Source organism: Sebastes umbrosus, chromosome 12 (assembly GCF_015220745.1).
Source record: "Sebastes umbrosus isolate fSebUmb1 chromosome 12, fSebUmb1.pri, whole genome shotgun sequence".
NCBI lineage: Eukaryota > Metazoa > Chordata > Actinopteri > Perciformes > Sebastidae > Sebastes > Sebastes umbrosus.
This window is the reverse complement of record NC_051280.1, coordinates 6798766-6813922: the sequence shown is the minus strand read 5'-3', so window position 1 is coordinate 6813922 and position 15157 is coordinate 6798766. Positions and strand designations below refer to the sequence as shown.

At 38.5% G+C, this 15157-nt stretch overlaps 3 protein-coding genes across 3 annotated transcripts; 1 reads left to right on the top strand and 2 right to left on the bottom strand.

The window, feature by feature from the left end:
- Positions 1-2774: 2774 nt before the first annotated feature.
- Positions 2775-6024, bottom strand: dnaaf6 (dynein axonemal assembly factor 6). Its single transcript, XM_037786950.1, has 6 exons — positions 5800-6024; positions 5071-5137; positions 4846-4951; positions 4348-4444; positions 3257-3342; positions 2775-3024 (listed from the first exon to the last, which is right to left on the bottom strand). Exons 1-6 carry the CDS (start codon positions 5896-5898, stop codon positions 2895-2897), a joined length of 585 nt encoding a protein of 194 aa, XP_037642878.1. The 5' UTR covers positions 5899-6024; the 3' UTR covers positions 2775-2894.
- Positions 6025-8322: 2298 nt separating this feature from the next.
- LOC119498261 (MICOS complex subunit MIC26-like) lies at positions 8323-9241 on the top strand. Its single transcript, XM_037786949.1, has one exon. The coding sequence runs from the start codon at positions 8366-8368 to the stop codon at positions 8969-8971; it is 606 nt and encodes a 201-aa protein (XP_037642877.1). The 5' UTR covers positions 8323-8365; the 3' UTR covers positions 8972-9241.
- Positions 9242-9677: 436 nt separating this feature from the next.
- eif3f (eukaryotic translation initiation factor 3, subunit F) lies at positions 9678-14637 on the bottom strand. Its single transcript, XM_037786948.1, has 8 exons — positions 14442-14637; positions 13931-14001; positions 12344-12423; positions 12116-12253; positions 11926-12017; positions 11570-11706; positions 11231-11344; positions 9678-9860 (listed from the first exon to the last, which is right to left on the bottom strand). Exons 1-8 carry the CDS (start codon positions 14551-14553, stop codon positions 9783-9785), a joined length of 822 nt encoding a protein of 273 aa, XP_037642876.1. The 5' UTR covers positions 14554-14637; the 3' UTR covers positions 9678-9782.
- Between the last annotated feature and the right edge of the window lie 520 nt (positions 14638-15157).

The following is a 15157-nucleotide window of genomic DNA, read 5'->3' as shown; positions in this document are numbered from 1 at the left end:
GCACCTTTATTTCAACCCTTATAGGACCCATATTATAAAAAAGGGAGATTTTCATGTTTTTTTTATTATTATAAAGCAGGCTTAAGTCCTATGTCAATACTGTGAAAGTATCGAAACACTCAATCCACAGGGAAATACACACAGCCCGTATTCAGAAACTCTGCATTTGAAACAAGCTGTCAGGATTTTTGCCGATTCGTGATGTCACGAATATACAATATATTTAGACCCTTGATACAATTTTAAAGGTAAACATTCTAAATGTATCCCAGTTTATTCCTGGTTGCAGTGCATGTGAATGAAATCAGCTGACAGGAAGTACACATGGACCCAAGCTGTTGCCTAGCAACGCAATTCTGTTGCAATTCCGTTGCAATCCCGTCAAAATGCGCTAAAACGGAGCGTTTCAGATAGAGGGTAAATACAGGCATATTCAGGCTGACAGTATGAGGAAAATAAAGTTTTTTTTTAACATTACAGCATGTAAACATGTTCTAGTAGAAACACAAATTACAAGCTTGAACCTGAAAATGAGTACAATATGGGACCTTTAAAACTTCAGTAGGCAGATTTTTTGCATCATTGTGCAAAAATTCCATAATAATCTTTCAGCATATTGTAATTCAAGTGTTCTGATAGACAACTAGACTTCTGCACCTCCTCCTGGGTCCGTTTTCAGGTTTAAAAAAAAAAAATCTAGCCCATGACGGGAGACCTTGGCCAATCATAGGTCATTTTATTGAGAGAGCATTTCTATTGAGGGTTTCTATTGGCTGTGCTCCGGCTGGTGGGTGGTGCTTGGTATTTCCTCAACGGATCTCAACATGGCTGCCGGGTCACAAACTTGTGCCAAACAGTGAACTACAACATTTCTGAAAACAATTGAAGAGAGATATAGGCATTACAGTAACAAAATATTGATTCATATTTGATCAGCGCTGCCTAGTTTGACCATTTGATCGGAGTTCGCGAGTGATTGACAGCTGCTCAGAGACGGCAAGGCTCCAGCTCAGCTCTGATTGGTTGTTTCCTCCGTTCTGTGAAATCTTGCAGATGCCATTAGGAGCACAGTTTTATAAAAATAACTTTTTTTAATCATATTTGCTCCATTTCTACCTACTGCAGCTTTAAAATTTAACTCATTCTATGTATCCAGGTTTGTTTGTTTGTTGAAGGAATATGCTTCACAATTCACATTTTGACAGTGGTGGAAGAAGTATTCAAATCATTTACTTAAGTAAAAGTAGCAATACCACATTATAATAATACTCAATTGCAGGTAAAAGTCATACATTCATTTATTTATTTTTTAAGAACAGAAGTATTCGCAAAAAAATGTACTTAAGGTATCAAAAGTTTAAAAAAAATACTCATATTCTAGTGTGGCTACTGCCAGTGTTATACTATTTTATTATTGGATCATTGTTCATCATGTATTCATATGTAAGCTGTACTTTAATTTGAAAAGCAGGGCTGGCTCTAGCCCTTTTGGTGCCCTTGCTCCAGATCGCTCTAGGGTTAGTGTTAGGGTTCAACCCCCCAGAACCACAACCCTGAAGGTGCTGCCCTAGGCGACCACCTATATGGCCTATATGCCTCAAGCCGGCCCTGTTGAAAAGTAACTATAGCTCTTAAATAAATCATTGTAGTAATGTGAAAAGTACAATATTTCAATCTGAAATGTAGTGAAGTAGAACTATAAAGTAGTAACGTAAAATGGTAATGCTCAAGTTAAGAACAAGTACCTCAAAATTGTACTTAAGTATAGAGTACTTGAGTAGGCCAAAATGTACTTACATACTGTACTTTCTAACACTGCATTTTAACATCCAGACTTGCAAGATGTCCTTTGTGCACTAAGGAGCTTCACTGAAGCAGTAAGAGGCAAGGCTACTTAAATCGTTTTCTGGGTGTGAAGAATGAATTGATTCGGTCACACTTAGCTGCTGGTCTATTAGGGTTTTATTGGTGATGTTTCAGTAACAAGTCTGCTTCTTCAAATGTTAAGATGCTGCTGGCCCAGAACAATAAAAAGGTGGATAATATAACTTCACAGCAGCACAGGTTCCGACTTTTTCCATGTTAACTCAATACAATACCTACATGCCCATGATGTGTATGTTGAAAGAGTTATTGGTCACTGTAATCATTCTAACTATGGATTGCTCACTGCCATAAATTCTTGTTCCTAAACTTTTTCCTGATCTTTTGCTTCTTTAGATTCTCTTTTATTTATGTTTGTGAATGCTTTTATCTTATTTTGCGAACCAACTATTAAAAGATACTTTATTTGCTCCTTTGATGAGCAATTTGAGGGAGCAAATAAAGTATCTTTTAATTAAATTTAATTTGTGCTGTCTATAAGGGCCCTACGATGATCAATTCCTAGTGTGACTACAATGTGAGAGACTGGGTTCAAAATCCACAGCGCTCTTTTGGGGCACAAATGCATTCCAACTTTCTGCCAAAGTTAATGAGGCCTCAGAACCAAATCAAGTGGGCATCTTCTCGGAGAAAGGGAACAGTTAAAGTCACCAACAAAATACACATGGGCATGTGAATATTGTATAATGAAACAATTTGACCCTATCTTTTAATCTATGCCTTTCCCCTTAAATGCCACCTCTAAATATCAGTTTGCAATAGCAGCTATTGTATATACTATGACTATACCATCCATAATAAAGGTAAAGCTTACCGTTACCTACTACCATCTGTGGTTACCACTTAACATCTGTTTTCCAATAATAAAGCAATCACATAATAAGACAATACTTATAAGAAAACCAGATTTTAATGCTCATAAACAGAGGAGACAGGCGTAAAAATAGCATGAAATCAATATCCAACTACTCTCTGTCTTTTGAATACTTGCTGGCTGTAGTCATTCGTTCTTACTGCATGTTGATAAAATCCATGGGGCGTTTCATTAGTAGAGTCACCTCCAGTTCCCCCCTCTCACTGAAGAACTGAGCCTTCCCCCGGTGGCTGTGTATCGGATGTGGGAGATGAAGACCCAGTTTACTGCAGAGAGGGGAGTAGACAGGTTAAAGAGATGGAGCGAGCACAAGGGAGAGAGTGTGCATCTGAGAGAGGAGGATGTTAAGGGCGGTGTGAAACAAGCTATCAAAGCTCAGATCATGACGTGAGCCTCTGATTAAAAGGAAATGTCTGGAAATGGGAGCTTTTGGTCTGAGCTGCTGCTGCTCTGTCTTGAGGGGATTAAAAATGAAAGAGAACATTTTCAAAGCCTTACTATTTTAACGTCCGCAGATCAAGGAACTTTTCTTTCACATCCAGGACCACATCTGTTGCTTTAGTGTCTGGTAGTTTGATTTTCACCTAAGAGAGGGAGAAAGTCAACATTTTTAATATATTGCACACTGTGCACAGTTCAACCTGCACTTTTATAGGATACAGATTTATATTATGTTATTCAATTTATGTCATTTTCTCACTATTGTTGATATACACAGCATTTTCACTAGGCATGAACATTGGAAAAATCGAATATTGTGATATATTTTTGATACTGTATCGATTCTCAAAAACACTATCAATTTTTAATTAATACTTTACATGCAAAGATTAACTCAGTCAATACTTTCTTTTATTTGAAAAGATATGTGCCCTCTCAAAGTAGTACTATGATATTGGATTATATAGGAACTGTGATAAATACAAAAGCAGATCCCACTGTTCTGATTGCATAAAAAAAGTCAAATTTATTTATTTAATTTTTTTATGCATATGGTGGTGAGTTTATACTGTCGCAGTTTTCTAAAATTAGATTTAAAAAATCACAATATATCGCCTTACTTGCAGTATCGCAATATATCGCAATATATTGAATCGTAACTCGTGTATCATATGTATCGTATTGCCAGATTCTTGCCAATACACAGCCCTAATTTTCACTTATAATACAGGGCCTGAAAAACGGTATAATAATAATAGTAATAATACTAATAATAATAAGAAGAAGAATTGACATTTTTTTCCTGGATTCTGTCTTTGTATGGTATAATTGAAAGATTTGTAATTTTCTTTATTTAACTCTGATTTGATTACATTTACAGCACTTAATCTGCCTTATCTGTGTTGCATAGCAGTTGGATTTTATGCCCCTTAATATTTTTTATACTGTCCATAAATAGCTTCAAAATGTTTACTAGCTTTGTTGAGTCTGAAATGATCTAGTTCTTAAAATTAATTCTCCAAAACCACCCCACACTTGGCAACTGAGAATCCTCTTATCTTGCCTGATTGTGCGTCTCTTCCTGTCCCTGATCACATCATTGCCCATTTTATTACATTGAGTGAAGTATAAAAATGCTGTTAAATTACCAGCATGGCTTCACAGCACATAGAGGATGGGTCCTTTCTGTTCAAGCCCAAGAACAGGTCCTCTGTTCCCACATTTTGCTTCAGGATTATTTCATACCTGAACACAAAAGTTATACACACACTTTAAAATCATCTGACATCGCATTACATAGAATCAATAGGGAACAACATCGAACAGAAAGAAGCATGCAGAAGTGAGTGGAAAATGTGGTGTAATTGTGATAAATACTTTTCTACGTGCAGCCTCGTCCTCCCTTGTTCTAAAATTGATTTATAGCACAAGGGTAACCAAGGCAAATATTGAGTAATAATTAAATAAAGTTTCATAATTAGAAAGTTGTAAGTTAAACCGTTACATGGGAAGTTTGGGTTTTTGGTTTTAAGGCTCAAATAAGCTCAAGAAGTGTGGATGAGGAAAGGTGCAATCTCAGGGAGGGAATGGGTGAAGTGTTTCACCCCTTTATACATCAGTGAACACTTTGGTGTGCGTTGTCTTACTCAGGCTGTGGCCGCGGGTCAGCAAGATCATCATACTGGGAGCCCTCAGACACCTCTTCCTCACTCCAGATATCTTTGCTGTTGTTCTTCACATAGGCAGATGACACTAAATAAAAAGCAACACACACACACACATGTAAGTTCTGTTTGTACATTTCATCAAGCCACCTGAGTTACCATAATGACTTAGGAGTTATTATGTGTAAGAGAAATACAAAGCATTACCTTCTTTATCTTTTGTGGGTGGGGGGCCGACGTGTCCAGGACCCAGCCCTGCACAAGCAGTCACATTCTGTTGAGATTAACGGATGTTATTGTAAACCAACAGAGATTTTAGGTTTGATTAGATTGGACATCTTTATTGCTCACTCATGTGGAAACTTATCTTTGGCTTCACAGACACATAAATAAGTAATAAGTGGGCCAAACGGTTTGGATGAAAGTGCTAAAATATTAACAATTAATGCACATATTAAATAGAAATCTTTTAAAATTAGCTGCGAAATATGTTGACTGTTGCCATACAATAAGAGGCGCTACAAGCTCCGAACATGTTTCTGATTAACTACATCTGTAAAATAATTTATATTTAAAATGTATTTGGTATATTATTATTGTGATTATTTTGTGATTATTTCTTGTGAAATGTAATTATTCATTAATTTTTAATTTCGCTTTGGCAATAATGTAACCTGAACATTCATGCCAATAAAGCTTATTAGAATTAGAATTTGAAAATAGAAATCATAAAAAACCGCAGCAGTCACTAATATCTTAAAGTAATTCGTTTGATAAGATGACAGATGATGGAATAAAAGATCTCATAAAGATAAACAAACAATCAAAGAAACACTAATGGCATCCATTCATTCAATCTGCAGTCACTGTAAGGCAGTTATAAGACAGAAAACCATATAAACAAACCATGAGCCTAGTGTAGCTATAATATCTTACTTTACAGTCTTCATCATCATCATCATCATCCTGCTGAGTTGATAACAAGGCAGACAGAGCCTGCAGGTGCTGAACCGATGAGCCTCTAAGACTCTCCATTCAGAATGTCACAAGAAAAACTATCCGATAATAAAAAGTAGCGTTGTCCTGGATATGAAGATATTTCTTTAAATGTTTGGACTGTTGCTGTTGACACTTGTCCGTTTCCCTGGAGACGACCAGGCTTCCGGGCTGCCGTCAAGGACTATGGAAGGAGGTATCGACACGGGCTGACGCGGGTCTTGTTGGTTTGGGGTATGACGCATGCGCAGTGTAACTGAAGCTGCGGTCCTGCGTTGCGATTGGTTCAATTTCGGCGAGTGCTGACCAGATTCTACTGCGCATGTGTTGTACCCCCAAAGATATGACGCGTTGATGACGCGTTATCTAACCTCCTTCAATAGGCCTTGGCTGCCACGGGAACCAGTGACGTCATAGTGACGGCAAAGGAATAATGAATGAATGAAAAGGAGAGAGGCAGATAAACTGATTACAAAAGTCATGGAGATGTTATTAACAGGAGACAAAGTTAGTGTAATAAGCACAAGACCGGTAATAACACGGTCATTAAAAAATAAAATAAAAAAAAAAGTTATAGCACATTTGTAGGCTAATAAATATATACTCAACAAAAAATAAATCAATTAAAACATCATTAAAGTGAAAGGGTTGAATTCAAAATTTAAGTAAAACACAATACCATAAATATTATTGCAAAAGTACTTGGAAAAAAAGCCCATCTCAAAGTGCTGTATGCTCATATACAGTCAGAATATCATGACTGATGTATTAACGTCTAGCTGCATTTAATATCAACATTGGTTGAGGTAATTTTAACTACTTTATTTACTATTATACTGTTTAATCTATATCAAGGCATCATATCGTGTTTGGTATTTATAAAGTTAACTTGCAAAGTAGCTGTCAAGTAAAGGAAGTGAAGCAAAAACTACAATATTTCCCAAGTTAATATAGTAAAATAGAAGTAAGCTATAAAGTAGCATAAATGGGACATACGGAAGTATGGAAGTACCTCACAATAACAAGAGTCCCTGCATCATTAACCTACTATTAAATAACCTATAACCTATAGGCTAATAAAATAACCATAGGTTATACTAAGGTGAGTTGCCATAAAGTGGGACACTGCCTAATGTGGGACACCTAAGCTCCAGTGGGTGTAGGTCTTCCTCAAACAAATAAATAGTCAATAAAACTATTGATATTTAATGTCTTTCTAATATGCCTAAATGCTTCATGACTATTATATTATATGTTATGTTTTTATTCCTGTTATTTCTTGATGTTGATGTAAAGCACTTCGGGTACATTTTGGTTATTGTAAAGGGCCATACAAATAAATGTTGATTGATTATAGTCTTTGATCATTAGTCTTCATTTATTTATGATTAATTATAGTCTTATTGTTTGTTTGATGTCGTTCGATTCTCCATGTAACATCCACACATAAGCCTAGGTTTTGTAACAGCAATAACATTGTAATTATTGGTTAAAAATTGTACGCCTTTGTAGTCTTTTAAAAGACTTTTCATTGTACCACATTTTGGACATGACTGTCTCACATTAGAAAAATCAAGATTTGTCTGAGAAAACTTGGCATGAGAGTACTGATATGTCTACCATTTATTTTATGAGTGTGATATCTGCTTTTTCTTATTTGGTTTGATTAGGACACAACCTGGGGATTTCGGAGTGGTACTGGGTTTGGATTTAAAGGTTCCATATTGTAAAAAGTGAGATTTTCATGTCTTTTATATTATAAAGCAGGTTTAAGTGCTATATAAATACTGTGAAAGTATTGAAGCGCTCAATATACAGAGAAATACAGCCAGCCCGTATTCAGAAATTGTGCGTTTAAAACCAGCCAACAATTTCTGTCCATTTGTGATGTCACAAATATACAATATTTAGACCATTACACGGTTTTAAAAGTAAACATTCTAAATGTGTCCCAGTTTATTTCCTATTACAGTGTATGTTAATGACATCAGCTGACAGAGGTAAACATGGACCCAAACTGTTGCCAGGTAACGCAATTCTGTTGCAATTCCGTTGAAATGCACTAAAATGGAGCGTTTAGGAAAGAGGGTAAATACAGGCATATTCAGGCTGACAGTATGAGGAAAATACTTCTTTTTTTTAACATTACAGCATGTAAACATGTTCTAGTAGAAACTCAAAATTCAAGTATGAACCTGAAAATGAGCATGATATGGGGCCTTTAATGTATTGGCTTCACATCATGTATTCCAGAAATTTGAAAAGAAATGCAAAAAATGTCCCACATTAGGCTAATTCGCCCTACTTAATATGTATTTATTGTTAATAAAAAGGCAATCATTATAAATGAAACCTATCCAATGACTAGCTTGCCGTTGATGTTTGTGCTTTCATGCGTAATAACAGCGTGTGTCAAAAGTCAACTGCAAGGCGCCGTTATTACCGCTTCGAGAACTCGTCATGTGCCTCCTCAGCCACCGTAGTGGATGCATGGCCCGCGGGTATCATGTTGAAGGTGACAGGTAGTGCCATGCCGGGAGCTGCGAGTTTGTTACCGATCACCATCTTTGCTGCTGCTGCTGCCGGTGAGCAGGAGCCAGAGCCGACCCGGAGCCCCTCTCTCCGGGATGATCTGTCTCTGTACACCGCTCCTCCTCAGCAGAAGGCCCAGTATGAGGAGCCCGAGGCGGGTCAGCTTGAGCAGACTGTCGCCACCCTCAGGAAGTTCACGGAGCCGTACACAGGCTGGTGTCAGGGCACGTATAACACAGTTAAACCCAAAGTTCAAAGTGTTGTCAAGTGTGGGACTGACTCCTACGCCTACTTGAAGAACCCCCCGAAGGACTTCTATCCCCGGGCGGGAGTCATCGGCTTCACCGGTATCCTGGGACTGGTTCTGGCCAGAGGCTCCCGGATTAAGAGGCTCGTCTACCCGGCGGGCCTGGTGGCCGTCAGCACCTCCCTCTACTACCCGGCGCAGGCTGCGGCCGTCGCCAAGTCAGCCGGAGACTCCGTGTACGACCGCGCGGTGCGGAGCTACGCTGCCCTGGAGAAGATGGTGAAGTCTCAAAGCAAAGCTGAGAAAGGCACCGACTCAGAAACTAAACCCTGAAGATCCCCACAGTGTGTGATTCTGCAACAACTCAGCAATAAGAAATGAGCGTTTTCCTGATTGACATGTGCTACCTAGACAGGCTCTAATCTCATCTGTGTGACTTCCTCATGCCCACTTTTTGCACTAAGCTTCACATGTAACTCAGGCCTGAGCATGGCCTGTCGCAAGGGCTTTGCTACTTGAATGATTAACTTCTGATTTGAATGTATATTTATGTAGAGAATTAATACAAAAAAATCATTGCATTAAAGTCTTCTGATATTTGTTGGTCATGTGTTACTACCTACAATTATTCAATTAATCCATCAAAAGAATGATAATCTCCAAATATTTGATTATAAATTACCCTTTTTTTAAAGCAAAAGTGTCAAAGTTTGACTTCCTTGTCTTTTATTATAGCAAATTGAATATATTTTGGACTGTTGGGTCAGACAAAAACAATCTGAAGACATCACCTCGGGCTGTAGGAAATTGTTATGAACACTTTTTCTGATGTTTTATGGAGCAAATGGTTAACCGATTAGTTGAGAAAATGATTGGTTATAATGGATCGATAATGAATATAATAATTAGTTGCAGCCCCGAATGAGTTAACAGTGGTAAATGTGAGCCGTCTAATACATAGTGCATACATAACATATTTATTCAAAAAAACTAAATCGCATCATTTGTAATTACAAAATTACCAAAGCCAATGCCTGGAACCCATGACAACTGTATGACTGTATAACATCTTTATTCATCTCAGTCAAAAAAAAAAAAAAAAATGTACAAAAATTAAATATGAATCACTTCAATGAAATCCTCTTCAGAGCAGGACCAGCTTCTCATTTAGAGCAATCTGTGCTTGGGTGAGGTTAGACAGGTAGGTCACCATCAACAGGTCCTGCAAAAAAAACAAACACATTTTGTTATTACAAGCTTGTTCATAGTGACGTAAAGTGAGTCCTATCAGTAAAACAGAATCATGCTCCTTCAGCAGCGTTACAAGCAAACAAAAGTCAAGGACTACGAGGTCAGACAGACAGAACCTGACCACAGATGTAACTGCTAGAGTTGGGTCGATACTGGTTTTGCCAGTCCGGTTTGATTTCATGCCGAACGGTTGAACCGGCATTTGTCATTATGACAAGTTCTGGTGAATTAAAAAGTAGCCGACATCAGCAACAGGTGCAAAAGGTGTCACAGCGCTAAATCCAGCTTGTATTGCATTAGTAATAAGCAATATGACAACATGATAGGGCTGACACAAATGCTTTGCCGCTTCGGCCATTGCCATGATAATCAACCTCCATATCAGTATTTGAACGCTTCGTTATTTAAGTATTAAGTATGTATTAATAATAATGTATAAATACCCAAATACCCCATGAAATAAGGAATAATCCTACATTATTCATATTCAGCATTAATTATTATTAGTTATTCTCAGACGGATATTGCTGTTTGTTGTGTATAGCAGTGTGTTTGTTAACTAGAAAGTGTTTTTTGGGGTGGCGAGATAAGACTGGCTTCCGTGAGCCAGTGTATTGCGAGCCTGGCAGCCCGTAACGTTAGCGAGTGTGCGGTCGAGGGAGAGAGGGAGCGAGCGAGCGAGTGACTGACGGTGAGTATGAAGTTAGCAGCAACGTTGTAGCTGTGAACATAGCAGAAGCAGTGTGTGTGTACAGTTTAGACTGTCTGTAAATAAATGCTACAGCTCCTCAAGACCCAAGTCAAAGTTCCTGTGTCTTGCTTGCCACCCGCTGATTAAAGGGAAAGGAGTTAACCACAAAGTTAGCAAAAACTGACCTTAAAGGTGGACCAGCTATTCTCATTTTAGTGACAAGCCGCTCCTGGTTTTGGTGGAGCGGCTGCTGAACCAAGTGCGACACCTAGTGGTAAAATTCGGTATACCGGTCCGGTGTTGTGGCTTAATATCAAACCGGTTTTGAACTCGACTCTAGTAACTGCTACTCTTGTGTTCCTGAAATGACTGTGTATGCTGGAGAAGTGCTAAGTAATGCAGTATGAGACAAGAGGAGCCAGGAGAGCACCAACAATGGGAAGCAAAGCCTAATTAAATGCTTCCTGCAATCAACGGGAGTCTGCCAATGTGCTAAAAACAAGCCTGAGAGCAGCAAGTAAATTGAGAACGGAAGGCTGAAGTAGATGCACTAAATCCGATTAGGAAAAACAAACATCAGCAGTGATGAGAACAAATTGTAGTTGTTTATATGAAATGAATGTATTTTCTAGCAGATGGTGAGCACTTACATTGATGTTGGAATTGAGCATGTTCTCAAAGTCCTCAGCTGAGATGGTGGGCACCTTGTTGACCAGGTCCATCAGGAAACGGCCCACGCTGTTATCTGCCGCCACTTTGCCAGACTGAGACAGATCGAACAGCATTAGCTTTACAGCCTTCATAAATTGGATTACTTCACAAATGATCTCTAGAGACACGACGGACTGATACAAAGTAGAATAGCTGGAATATGGCCAGGAAAACAAATAGCAGGAGGTCATTGTTTTGTCATTTGGTACATATGGAAACAATGGACTAATCATATCGGATTTGAGTCACACAACCATTCCAATAGCTCCAATACTCACCAGCACATCATCAATGTATGCAAGCATGGTGGTCAGCATGTCTTGTACCCTGGCTGCAGAGCCAGCCACCTGGGACAGATCGGAGGTAAGCCCCTTGGTGCGACTTGGGAGTAAACGTGTCCTCTGCAGAAGGTCAACTGGAACAAACAGATGGGATTGTTGGAAAAATACATTATAGGCCATATCTAAGTAGATTTTTCTATTGACATGCACAGCAATAAGTTCTTTTAGATACTGCAATTCAATATTTCTCCCCATGACAAACTGGAAATACAACAAATTTCACAATCACAGATATTTAGTCAGAAAGCATTTGTTTCCAAACAGTCATCTTCAATAATTGTTTGTATTCTTACCGCCTATCCTCTCAGTGTCATAGTAGACATACTTGACAGTGAGTGGGGTGAACATCACACCAACTGTCTTTCCTGGCACACCCATCTGCGCACTGTGGAGGAGATACACAAGCACATTCAAAACACACATTCTCAATCTGTAGTTGATCACACAACAAAAAGGGAGTCTATGACAGGAAGATCAGCCAACCTGACGTAGGCGCGGATGCTCATCTTGCCACTCTGCAGCGCTGTATCCATCGTCAGGTGAATGGGGTTGGTGGCCTCACGGCTGTAGTACTCGTGGATGAGCACCGAGTGTTCTGTGATGTCAAAGCCTGTGGCATACCTGAGGGACAGATGGCACTGTGGTGAGAAAAAGTGCTTTCTTTTTTCCCAATTCTATCTTTGAAATTTCAAATTTGATCAACTGACGCACCATCCGATGATGACCTCAGTGGGTGACACCCTCTTGTGGAGCTCGTACATGTTCTTAGCAAACTCCATGTCCACTGCAACCTGTTGGCAAAGAGGATCAAATTTGAGACGCAGCTACTTTATTACAAAACATCTTCTCTCTTTAACAACACAATATGATGCAGCCATCTATGTCTAGAAATGTCTGTAACAAGCTCAACAATGTTCAGTTTCTTCACTACTTATGTACAGTAGCTACCAGTCCCTTATGAACGAGTCCCACAAGAATCTGTTAAGTAAATTGTGAAGGAGACCAGGGGAATTTTTGCCATGCTTCACGGGGGGCTCTTTGATTTTAAGGGGTTTAAGACAACCTTATTTAAAACAATATATATATACAGTTGGCCTATATCTCAGCATTTCATTCATTTCTGTGAAGAAAAATAAATTAAATTGTTGTTTTTAAAGTTTGGATAACTATTTAAGATATAAACTTTTAAAAAATCTCACAGAATAAGGGCAATGTGAAGCCCTGAACACATTATATTCACAGAGCCTCCCCTCTCTGCTAAACAGCTTCGACCTGCATTAGAAAAGTATGCAGCCGAAACAACAAAAGAGCTGATGGAACAATGCTCAAGCGCCAAGGAGAAGAAAACACCTAATTTGTCAAAAAAAACAAAAACCTATTAAGTGTGTCTGATTGTTATTTTTTTTTAAAGACATAATACGGACAAAGAATTGTATCATAGTTCCTAAAAAAATAACAAGAAAACTCATCTCTGATGTAATATTCACAAGAAATAATCCAATCCAAATCACTCGTTTTACACAAGCTTCCTTAAGTTACTGCGTTCACTATTTGGGTTAATTGTACAGTTTATGTGTTGTATCTCCCTCTTCTAAGAATCAGCTACAAAATGACCTGAAACTTGGAGAGCTGGTCTCACTGAATGTCTTTAAAGTGCTTCTGGAAGATTTGGAAACAGGCACATCTGGCTGTAGATGTTTTGAATGTTGATGAATGTTTTTTGATACCTTATGACTCTGTAATTTGCTCTTTGTCTTTGTTTTTAATTGTTATGTTTGTTTTTATGTCTGCAACCGTGTAACTGTGCTGCTGCCTATCTTGGCCAGGACACTCTTGGAAAAGAGATTTTTAATCTCAATGAGTTGTTACTCCTGGTTAAATAAAGGTTAAATAAAAACGGGTCCCTTAAAGGAAAAAAGGATGGGAAACACTATGCAATTCCAATGAAGCACCTTTTCATAACAAACACGATTTTATCATACAGTTACCTGCTAGACTTGCACAAACCATGTACAGATGACTACAGAGACATTAGTGTCAGAGTTAATATTAATTAGAAAGTAACTGGAATTTACTCTAGTTGTATTTATGTTAACTTATTTCTTAACCACCTCTTGTGTCCATATAGGCCAGCTTTTGTGATTAATGTGACTTAGCTGCTGTGGCACTACAATTTTCCATTAATATTTGAATGATCAAATACTCTATATCTAGAGATGCTCAACAGCACAATAATAAAAGGTTCATTTATACTCACCCTTACATGCATACTGTGAGTAAATGAGTGTAACAACATACCTCATCTTCAGACTCATTGTGGGGGACAGAGAAGCAGTTGGTCACCTCGATGGAGTGCTTATCAGTAGTACCTGAGAGGGACACATGTTGAAAAACAAGAGGCATTGTTATTCAGCTAGCCGCCTAAGCATTGTTAGCTAACAAACAAGTGGGGTACACAAGAGGCTAAATCATGACGAACAGCTAAATTCAACTCCAAGAACTTTCAATACTGGTTAATAAACATGTCATAGCAGTACAGAACATAATCAGATAAGGTCAGATGACTTCGGAGATAGTCAATGTTTCCATCTGTGAGAGCAGCCAGCTGTTTTTGTCTAGCTAACGTTAGCCGGATGTAGCTAGCTAGGTTAGCTCCGAGGGGACTGAACCAAGCCAACATGTGTTAGCAGCTAAGCTAACGTTAGCAGCTAAGCTAACGTTAGCCAGTGAGCTAACATTAGCCAGCTAACCCTAACCGGTTTTATCAGGAGTCAGTCCGCCTCAACACAAAGATCATGTTTCTGCTCACCCAACAGAGTCCCGATCACACGACTCGCTCCCTCATTTCTCCGCTCGTAAGAGTCGCAGATAGAGGCGAGAACGACGGGGTGAATCTTCACCACTGGCCCGTACACCGACATGTTGGAAAAGGAGGACTGATGATCAGCAGCTCCGCTCAACTCACTCACTCACACACACACACACACATATATATCGATATAGCTCCACCTAGAGGCCGGCGGCTGAACAGCACCTATTGAACACCACGCTAATTTAATCAAGTCATTGATACCATTGATGAGACAATGTGGTGTGTGACTGGATCAGCAGAGGTTGTAAAAAAAGGCTCTATTTTAACATATATATTTATATTTAACTTTTTACATTCTCATGTGCAATATCACTGTTCATTGTGTGCAATATTAATGTCCAACATGTGCAATATGACTTACTTTTCTGTTTTATTTAGCTTACTTTAGCTTTTTCATTTTACTTATCTTATGTTATGTACTCATTTCACTAAATGTATCTTACTTAATTGTTATTCTATTAGGCACTGGTGCTAGAAATAGTACTTTTTTGAATTTTATACACCTGAACTTCTTGTAATTTTGTTGTATTTTTGAGCAATCTCTGGCACAAGAATTTCCTTCGGGATTAATAAAGTTCTATCTTATCTTATCTTAATTATTTTCATCTGGGTTTTAAGGGGCATGGCTTAATCATTTTTTTCTTGTAGAAGAG

Bases quoted from the DNA above. Each gene is read 5' to 3' on its own strand.
- dnaaf6 (XM_037786950.1), bottom strand. From the start codon at position 5,898: ATGGAGAGTCTTAGAGGCTCATCGGTTCAGCACCTGCAGGCTCTGTCT. The intron at 3,343-4,347 runs GTAATTTAACAG...TCCCTCTCTTAG, and splicing joins TGTGCTGTGAAGCCATGCTG to GTGAAAATCAAACTACCAGA. The intron at 3,025-3,256 runs GTAAGGCTTTGA...CCCTCTCTGCAG, and splicing joins GATCTGCGGACGTTAAAATA to TAAACTGGGTCTTCATCTCC.
- eif3f (XM_037786948.1), bottom strand. From the start codon at position 14,553: ATGTCGGTGTACGGGCCAGTGGTGAAGATTCACCCCGTCGTTCTCGCC. The intron at 14,002-14,441 runs GTGAGCAGAAAC...TGTCCCTCTCAG, and splicing joins TGTGATCGGGACTCTGTTGG to GTACTACTGATAAGCACTCC. The intron at 9,861-11,230 runs GTAAGTGCTCAC...TTTTTTTTGCAG, and splicing joins TGCTCAATTCCAACATCAAT to GACCTGTTGATGGTGACCTA.
- LOC119498261 (XM_037786949.1), top strand. From the start codon at position 8,366: ATGTTGAAGGTGACAGGTAGTGCCATGCCGGGAGCTGCGAGTTTGTTA.